This window comes from Drosophila grimshawi, unplaced genomic scaffold (assembly GCF_018153295.1).
Source record: "Drosophila grimshawi isolate 15287-2541.00 unplaced genomic scaffold, ASM1815329v1 contig_311, whole genome shotgun sequence".
Taxonomy (NCBI): domain Eukaryota; kingdom Metazoa; phylum Arthropoda; class Insecta; order Diptera; family Drosophilidae; genus Drosophila; species Drosophila grimshawi.
The window spans coordinates 17,034,157-17,042,702 of NW_025063098.1; the positions used below are offsets into that span (position 1 = coordinate 17,034,157).

The 8,546-nt window shown below is 40.2% G+C and overlaps 4 protein-coding genes across 4 annotated transcripts; 2 read left to right on the forward strand and 2 right to left on the reverse strand.

Moving 5' to 3' along the window:
* The first annotated feature begins 496 nt into the window (after nt 1-496).
* Nucleotides 497-1,070, forward strand: LOC6567455 (homeobox protein MOX-1). Its single transcript, XM_001993946.2, has one exon. The coding sequence runs from the start codon at nt 613-615 to the stop codon at nt 1,057-1,059; it is 447 nt and encodes a 148-aa protein (XP_001993982.1). The 5' UTR covers nt 497-612; the 3' UTR covers nt 1,060-1,070.
* LOC6567454 (MKI67 FHA domain-interacting nucleolar phosphoprotein) lies at nt 1,061-2,472 on the reverse strand. Its single transcript, XM_001993945.3, has 3 exons — nt 2,263-2,472; nt 1,842-2,192; nt 1,061-1,766 (listed from the first exon to the last, which is right to left on the reverse strand). The coding sequence occupies exons 1-3, from the start codon at nt 2,359-2,361 to the stop codon at nt 1,158-1,160; spliced, it is 1,059 nt and encodes a 352-aa protein (XP_001993981.1). The 5' UTR covers nt 2,362-2,472; the 3' UTR covers nt 1,061-1,157.
* Nucleotides 2,473-2,785: 313 nt separating this feature from the next.
* Nucleotides 2,786-4,008, forward strand: LOC6567370 (diphthine methyl ester synthase). Its single transcript, XM_001993944.3, has 2 exons — nt 2,786-3,128; nt 3,289-4,008. Exons 1-2 carry the CDS (start codon nt 2,994-2,996, stop codon nt 3,997-3,999), a joined length of 846 nt encoding a protein of 281 aa, XP_001993980.1. The 5' UTR covers nt 2,786-2,993; the 3' UTR covers nt 4,000-4,008.
* Nucleotides 4,009-5,183: 1,175 nt separating this feature from the next.
* On the reverse strand, nt 5,184-6,470 carry LOC6567369 (COP9 signalosome complex subunit 6). Its single transcript, XM_001993943.2, has 2 exons — nt 5,982-6,470; nt 5,184-5,920 (listed from the first exon to the last, which is right to left on the reverse strand). Exons 1-2 carry the CDS (start codon nt 6,369-6,371, stop codon nt 5,276-5,278), a joined length of 1,035 nt encoding a protein of 344 aa, XP_001993979.1. The 5' UTR covers nt 6,372-6,470; the 3' UTR covers nt 5,184-5,275.
* Nucleotides 6,471-8,546: the final 2,076 nt, after the last annotated feature.

Genomic DNA, 8,546 nt, shown 5'->3' on the forward strand with positions numbered 1-8,546 from the left:
TTCGCGCCGTAGCTAAAAGAAATGATGCGCTCAAGAATTAAAACGCGCATGCAATTGAGACATTCATTTCTACATAGATATAAAAACGCTGACCGACGATCGACAGTGAAATACTATTAAGTTTCTGAGAGTTCCACAAGACAAACACACTTGACTCATATTTGCTTAAGAAGCAGAGGAGGATGAGGAGGAGGTGGGGGTGGAGGCAGAGGAGTCACACATGCGCTCTACAAACTACTTCCGTTTCTAGTCGGATTTTCTGTTTTGACAACAGCAGCAAAAATAACAACAATATTGTTTTGTGGGTGTCATAACTGTTCAAAAGAAGAAAAGAACGAAGAGCACGCGACGTTCCTTCTCCCTCTCCCTTAAGTGTGCCCATGTGTGTTCGTGTTCGTGTGTGTGTGTCCAGATGTTGCGCACAATTATCATATCAGCGCGCACATCATTTACAGTTAAGTGGAAAAACAGATTGAGCCAATCGCATGCACACAGAGAGAGCGAGAGAGAGAAATCGAACCAATGAGAAGACAGACTTAAGACTTAATAAGCCGCCGTCGATTACCCAAAAGTGTTCAGTATTAATTTGAAAACGAGCGCGGCAGGAACAGAATGAAAAACTCCAGCACAGATTTAAACGCTTATTATGCCAATGTCAGCAAATATTGGTGCAATGACTATGACTACAACATGGTCAGCTACGAGGATTGCAATGTGGATGCCAATTACAACTATGATTGCAACTCTTTGTCAATCACTTCAAGCTTGCCAGAGGCAGAGCCTGCTGCTGGCAGCAGCAGCACCAGCAGCAGCAGCAGCAAATCCTCGTCATCCTCTTCCCATCGCAAGGAAAGAACAGCGTTTACAAAAGCCCAACTGCAGCAATTGGAATCGGAATTTAGCTACTCCAATTATTTGACCCGTTTGCGTCGCTATGAAATCGCTGTCGCCTTGGAGCTGAGTGAGCGTCAAGTTAAAGTCTGGTTCCAAAATCGACGCATGAAATGCAAACGCATCAAACTCGAGCTCAACTCGAAGGCTGCTCAAAATTTCAATTAAGTTTTTTCTTTTACAAACATATTTCTTTTTAATTATTTTTTTTGTGTGCAACTTTTGTTTACTTAATTATTATAAGGGTAAATATATAAAAACTAGTTTTATTTCTTGAGCTTTTTGTCCACTTTTTTGGGCAGCGGCTTGGCAATTTTCTTGGCTGCCGCCAGTTGCAGCAGTTTTGTTGCACTTGTGGCAGCCTTTTTAGTTGTCTTCTTCTTTTTCTGGACACCGCCTGTGCCTGGTTTGCGTTTAATCAAATCCGACATGCGCTCAGCGCTTGCATTTACTTTCTTCTGCTTTTGCGTCTTTTTAGGCACTGGCTGCAGCTCCTCCTCCTCATCTTCCTCATCCCCATCTAGCTCTTCCTCATCCTCATCGCTATCATCGCTGTCCATTTGCAGCTGCTCTTCATCATCATCACTGATTTCATAATCCTCATCATCTGAATCCTCATTGATTGTATTACCCAGCAAATCCTCCAATTGCAGCTCTTTTTTCTTTGCCTCTTCCTGCTTGGATTTCTTGACGGGCTTCACAATCAATTGGGCCACATCGATGCCCAAATGTTTGTATTTCTTTTGCAGTTCCCTCACCTTCTTCATGCCGATCTCTGTGCGTTTCTGGCAAGCGGATTCCGTCCAATTATTTTGCTTTTGTACGCTGCGCTGCGTGGCTTTTGTTAAATTCGACACGAAAATCTCTTTGCCGGCCTACAACAAAAACAATAATAAATAAAAATATATATTTAAATAGTTCAAATTCCAATTCTTTAGTGAATGTCCCACCTTATTTTTAACCTTCTTCACCGTGCTCTTGAAATAATTGAATTTCTGCTGCTCGGGCGGAATATAGGTAGCCTTGACGACCTTCTGGAACATCAGATAGTTATCCATAGTATCGGCTGCCACTTTGGCCACCTCCGGATACTCGAACTCGACGAAGGCGAATCCTTTGCTGCCGCCGGTGCGCTGCGAGCGGGCGAGCCGGATTCGGGTCACATGGCCGAATTGCTTGAAATAATTTCGCAGCTGCTGCTCGAAGAAGCCGTGTGGCAGAGATTTGATGAGGACAACGCCGCGCTCCTGCCGCTCTTTTGACGTTGCTTGCGGCTTGGCCTGCGACAATTTTTTCTTTAACTGCACCGAAAAAGATATGGAGTCGATTACAGTTGGAGTTGAGCATGTTTATTTCAAGTGTGTAACTCACCTGCCCGGAAACGACGACAGGTTTGGCTGCTTCTGCATTTTTGGTGGGTGTTGCTTGTTTCTTTAAATTTTGGGGTTTCTGTTTCTTGACTGCCGGCATTTTGAACTATTTACCAAACACCACAAAATTCAGAAAACGACAAATAAATGGCCAACAATCGCACGTGGGGTATATGAATATGTATCGATAACGATATACATACAGTGTTGTAAAACTCCTCCCACTCCTTTCAGTATTTTTTGATTGCTAAAGTGCTAGTAGCGATATTCATCTAACCGCGATACCTTATAAATTGGGTTTAAGGTCTGTGAAGCATGCCAAAATGATGCATATTTTACAACAAAAAAACTGCAATAAATTGCCACTGATTTCAACCAATAAACAGGCAAATATAAGAAGATAATATTGGCATGCAGTGTGACCGCTTTTTAGTTTCCCATTAAAATGTCTCATTTTTGTGAGTAGCAGCATTAAATCAAATTGGAAAATGGCGGACATGGCAACACTGTTAAACAGATGTTAGTGCAATCGCGTCGTCCGCGCGTGAAGAAGCAACAAGCGAGGTGCAAATCCAATATTACGGGCACGTGTCGCTACCAAAATTCGCTCATCAGTACAAAATATACAAAATAAAACAATATTAAAAGTGAGAGTGAGAGCGAGCGAGTGAGTGAGAGTGAGAGAGAGCGAGAGAGAGAGAGAGAGTGAGTAGCAGTAGCAACAGCAGCAGCATGTTCTATCTAATTGGACTCGGTCTGGGCGATATCAAGGATATCACAGTGAAAGGCCTTGAAATTGTGAAGCAATGTAGTCGTGTGTACCTGGAAATGTATACCTCAATTCTCGGCTGCAGCCTTGAGGATATGGTGAGTATACATGCGATGGGTGGGTTGTTAGCGAGGGGGCGGTGGGGGGAGTTCTGAATAATCGTAAGGGAAGCAACTATTGTGAGTGGTGTTTTTTTTTGTGTGTGGTGTGTTTTCTATTTGGAATTATTTGAATTAATTTTTTTTCTCTCTTTTGCAGCAAGAGTTTTACGGCCGTCCCTTAATGCTAGCGGACCGTGACCTTGTGGAGCAGGGCGCCGATGAGATATTGGCGGGTGCTGCCGAGACCGATGTTGCCCTGCTCGTTGTTGGGGATCCGTTTGGTGCCACAACTCACACAGATTTCATATTGCGCGCGAAAGAGAAGAACATACCCTACAAGGTCATCCATAATGCCTCCATTATGAATGCCATCGGCTGTTGTGGCCTGCAGCTGTATAAATTTGGTGAAACTGTTTCAATACCATATTGGGATGAGACTTGGAAACCGGATAGTTTCTACGATAAGATTAAATTGAATCGCCTGCACAATATGCACACACTTTGTCTGCTCGACATCAAGGTTAAGGAGCCCACACCCGAATCGTTGATGCGCAAACGCAAGGAGTATATGCCGCCCAGGTTTATGAGCTGTGCCGAGGCTGCCCAACAGCTGTTGACTATTGTGGAGAAGAAGGATGCCTTGGAGAGGAATACGGTGCTCAATGAGCAATCGTTGTGTGTGGGTTTGGCACGTGTTGGCCAGAGTACGCAACAGATCGTTGTTGGCACATTGCATGGGATGCGTGCCATGGATTTGGGTGGACCACTGCACTCGCTCATCATTCCCGCCAAGGAGATGCATCCCCTCGAGGTGGAATTTCTGCAGCAGTACTCCGACAGCATCAAGTTGGACGATTATAATCATTAGATCCAAACAACAAAAAAGTAAAGAAAAGAAGATGCCACCAATCCCCCCACCGCGTATTTAATTGAATTTAAGTAGCTCGAAGCTCGTTCGGAGGAGGAGGAGGAGGAGAAAGTCGGACGCAGGGACGTAAGGACGAACGGACAGACGAAAGTGATATACAAATGTGTATGTGTGGTTTCCCTGCTTAATTCCATCTGTGTGTAGTTTTGCAAACAAGCAAAAAACAACAAACAAAATACAAACAAATAAAACTTCGTTAACAATATTGAAAAAGCTCTTTTGACTGGAGTTGTCTCATTTATAGGAAATATTCATCAGATGTTTATATCGGAGCAGAAATTTCAAATATGCCACAAAAAAAAATATTGTCAAATTTCATGGGATTCTTTTTATACAGTTTAAAATTTCAAGCACATCAATGAAATTAAACAAAAAACTACAAATTGAACGCAGCTTATTAAAATAAATAAGTGTCCATCTGTCGATGATTTGCCCTGCTTAATTCCATCTGTGTTTAGTTTAGCAAACAAACAAATAAAACTTCGTTAACAATATTGTTTTCTCATTTATAATCCATACGTGGAAGAATGTTTCTATTTGCCATTATCAAAGCATGATTTAAAAAAATTCAAATATGATTGCACAATTTTAACATTTCTTGACTTTCTTTTTTGTGAATACAATCAAAATTAAAATCTTAATTTCTTGCACATGAATGAAATTATATATTTTGGATAAGAACTACAAATATTACGGACACGTAACATGAATTTAAAGCAAGTCCTATTAAATTAAGTAAATCCTCAACTGGCTAGTTTTGCAAGCAAATAAAACGTTGTTAACAAATATATATAAATAAATTTGTTATAACAGGTCAGAAATAATCCATTGAGCATTTGCTTGGGAAAGAAACCAATGATGAACATTTAAAAAAGTCGCCAAAAAAATATTTGAAAAAACATTGTCAAATTTCTTGGGTTTTCTTTTGTTAATTCCTTGCACGTCAATAAAATGAAGTAGTTTGGATTTAAAGCAACATTATCTCCAGACAGATTACATAAAGTCAGTGTACCTCTGGGTGAGATGATGTGCTTGCCACAGCTTCAATTCAGGCTCTGTGTGTATAAAAATAAAGTTGCATTTACAAAAGAAAAACAAACTAAATAAATAAAGAGAATGCACGATTCGTATTTGATTTTCACACATTTAATACGCAGCAGCGATTGTTGAATATAGATATATATATAAAATAAATACGAGTCCGACGTCGGCTGCCTTAGGGATAGAGGCCACGCATGCGACGCGAGGAACCCTGCCGATCGTAGAGCATATTGAATTTGTTCACAAACTGATGCATATCGTTGCAGCCCTTGGTCAACGTGCCCAGATAGCTGATCAAGCCGACATCGTTGCACTGTGTGTAGAGCTCCTCCTGGAAGGCGGGCACCTGCATAATGGGCAGACGATGGCACAGCGCATATGCCTCGCGGAGTATCTCCTGGTTTGGCTTTAGGTTACCCGCCTCCACTTCCTTAATGTATTGCAACACGATTTTGATGCGTGCATTTAACATTTTGATGGCACTATCCTGTGCAACCAGATGCTCGGCGACAACGCTCTTCTCCCCGGACTCATTGGTGGTCATGCGGGCCACATGATCGACCCCGATGCGTTCGGCCTCCTCGGTGGCCAGCGTATAGGTGAGCGGTACAAAGAGCATTGTGGCCTCGCCATCGACCAGATCGATCAGTGATTCGAACAATTTGACGGGCAGCTGGTCAACGCTGCGCGCCAACGGATTCAGTTGTAACATGATGGGGCATTCATTGATCTCGGCGATTTGCTTCTGGATCTTAATATCGCTGGCTGTCGGACTGTCGCCCGTTGTATACCAGCCAATGAAGTCTAGATCGCTGAACACCTGCCAACATGAATAAATAAATAAATATATATGTATATATATAAAGGGCAAATCAATTAACCTGCTTGTATTGCTGCTCCTTTTTGTTGTAGTAGTCTTTGTTGATAATTGTCTCGTCCGCAATTTCATCGGCTTTCAGTTCGAATGAATTCATCACTTCGATATTGCGGCCCTTTTGTTTGCCTATTAGTGCGCCGTAGACTTGGCGCGGCTCGCCGTGCTGAGCGCGGAAGCGTGTCCAATGCTCCGATATATTCATTATGACCAGTGGATGCAAGGAAATCGTCACCGATGCAATTGTGCCCGATGCAGCCATAATATTTCCCTTTGGTTGCGCTTGCTTGTTGCTATTGCTGCTCGTGGCTGTATCTGCGGTAGATGCAGCTGCAGCCGCACCAGAGGATGTGCTCGGTTTAGCCGAGAGCTCAACATCGACATCCATTTGATCCATGTTTGTTGATGTTGTTCTCTGATTTTGTGTTGCAACAATAAGGAAACAAATCAGAAATGATTCGCAATTGCCAATTCTTCTTTTGTTTGATGTTTGATAAATGCATATCGATCGACCTCCACACTTTTTTAAAGCTGCGTTTTTCAGGTTTCATTGTTTAGTTTTGTTTGTATTTGTTTGAATAATTACATATATTTTTAGAGTTATTATTATTTTACAAAATCGGCTCATTTTTATAACATTTTCTTAGTATTTCGTAATATATCGAAAGCAACTGCGATATTGTACTGCAGCCCTGGTCTTCTTATTAACACACGGAAACCAATGCGCTCGGTCAATATTTCTTTGAAAAGTACTTCAAATGTGCTTGAAATGAGTGAACGTCTATATAAAATAAGTGATGTTATTTGTCTTAATTGGGTTTTGGCTTTATAATCAGCTACATCGAGCAGCAATTTTGTCCCAATGAGCAGCTGTTAAACTTTAAATTGTAGCCGGCATTTGGCATTTTTGTGCTGTTAATAACAGTGCAGACATATGTTAAGCTGTTGTCGCCGCTGTAATAAGTTACATAGCAAGTGGACCATCTCTAACTAGTTCACCACCAATAAGAATTGGCCGTGCTACGCAAAAGCGGGTGCGTCGCGGACGGTTTTTCAAGAACCCGAAGAAAAAGAGAAGTACGTGCGCCTTTTATTTGTTTAATCGCGAAATGTGTAAGAATTAAAAATAAATGCAATCGCCCAAAGTAAAAATCTAATAAGATAAAGTGTGAAATGTGTATATGGAAGCCAGCTGCTGCAGCGGCGACAAGCGACTAAGAATATCATTCTTTTTTTTTGGTCAAGGTATGCACAAAACTTGTCTCTGTGTGTGGGAGTCGCAATAAAAATCTTCTTTATTTTGTATGTATGTGACAAAAATAATCAAAATGTTTACAGTAGATAGCTAACACCCACGCTATATAACAACAACAATTATAATAATAGTCTGTTTCTAGTTTCGCCAGTTCTTTAATTAAAAGTAATGAAGAGCTCTCGTTTAGGTATTTTTTTGTTTCTTTTTTGCTCGTTCGTCTTCCTTTTACAGGAAAAATCAATAAAGTCCAATTGTGACAATGGGCGCTCATGTGTGCGTGTGCGTGTGTGTGTGTTTGTGTGTATGAGCGACTGCGCCGTGTGTGGGTGTGTGAGCTGTATTTGCATCTGTATTGCATTTTTCAAGCTGCAGGCTCCTTTAGCAATTTGTTGATGTATTGGTATTGGTACTGTAAAGTGAATGGGGCTCTGCTAATTGATAAGTGTGCAATTTCTATTGGGTAATTTCTCTGTTGTTGTTGCTCTTGTTTAACATAATTAATCACTTTTCTTACATGCCTGCCTGGCCACATTCGCATTTGTAATTGTTACTTTAAATGTTATTTATATATTATGCATGCTGTAAGGGTTCGACTTGCGACTGTCGATGGTTTGTTTGTATCTTTATTTTGTTGTTGTTGCTGTTGTTGCAGCAAACGTTGTTTAGTATTTAGTTTCCCTTTTACTTTGCTACACTTTACATAATCATTATCTGTCTAGCTGCGCGTTAAGACAATACAAAAATAAAAAAATAAAACTGGACAACATAAAAATGTAAAAAAAAAAATCCCCAACAAAAGCAAATGACGTTCATTAAAATAATGTACATTCGTACAGACATACATATATGTACATGTATTTATGTATGTATGCGTGTGTGTGTGCATGCATTGAAAGAGGCGCGTACTTTAATTATGAGACCCCAGCGGGTATTTAAATATTTTCTTGCAGTGTGTAACAACATATTGAAGGAGAGAGACACTTGCAACCCCTTAATGTTGATATTTATATATAATTATATATAATTATTAATGATATGACAGCTGCTTTCAGTTGGTCTTTTAGTCTTGATTGCATCTCTCTTAATGATGCCTGCCATGATTCATATATATGTATAGATATAGCATTTTATTTAATATATATCACAAAAAGCAACATAAAAAATATATATAACATTTTAAAATATTATTTTCTACAATTTTATCAAATTTGTAAAACAATTCAAAAAACAAATATCTAAATACATTTGTATTCCTTAGTTTCCTTTTGGTATTCTCTGCAAAAATAGAGTATTTCTTTTAACACATAACATTTTTGA

What these genes read in the sequence shown, in the direction of transcription:
- LOC6567369 (XM_001993943.2), bottom strand. Translation starts at nt 6,371, where the DNA reads ATGGATCAAATGGATGTCGATGTTGAGCTCTCGGCTAAACCGAGCACA. An exon ending in AGGAGCAGCAATACAAGCAG is followed by an intron (nt 5,921 to 5,981) that starts GTTAATTGATTT and finishes TCATGTTGGCAG; the next exon opens with GTGTTCAGCGATCTAGACTT.
- LOC6567455 (XM_001993946.2), top strand. Translation starts at nt 613, where the DNA reads ATGAAAAACTCCAGCACAGATTTAAACGCTTATTATGCCAATGTCAGC.
- LOC6567454 (XM_001993945.3), bottom strand. Translation starts at nt 2,361, where the DNA reads ATGCCGGCAGTCAAGAAACAGAAACCCCAAAATTTAAAGAAACAAGCA. An exon ending in CTGTCGTCGTTTCCGGGCAG is followed by an intron (nt 2,193 to 2,262) that starts GTGAGTTACACA and finishes TTTTCGGTGCAG; the next exon opens with TTAAAGAAAAAATTGTCGCA. An exon ending in TGAAGAAGGTTAAAAATAAG is followed by an intron (nt 1,767 to 1,841) that starts GTGGGACATTCA and finishes TTTTTGTTGTAG; the next exon opens with GCCGGCAAAGAGATTTTCGT.
- LOC6567370 (XM_001993944.3), top strand. Translation starts at nt 2,994, where the DNA reads ATGTTCTATCTAATTGGACTCGGTCTGGGCGATATCAAGGATATCACA. An exon ending in GCTGCAGCCTTGAGGATATG is followed by an intron (nt 3,129 to 3,288) that starts GTGAGTATACAT and finishes TCTCTTTTGCAG; the next exon opens with CAAGAGTTTTACGGCCGTCC.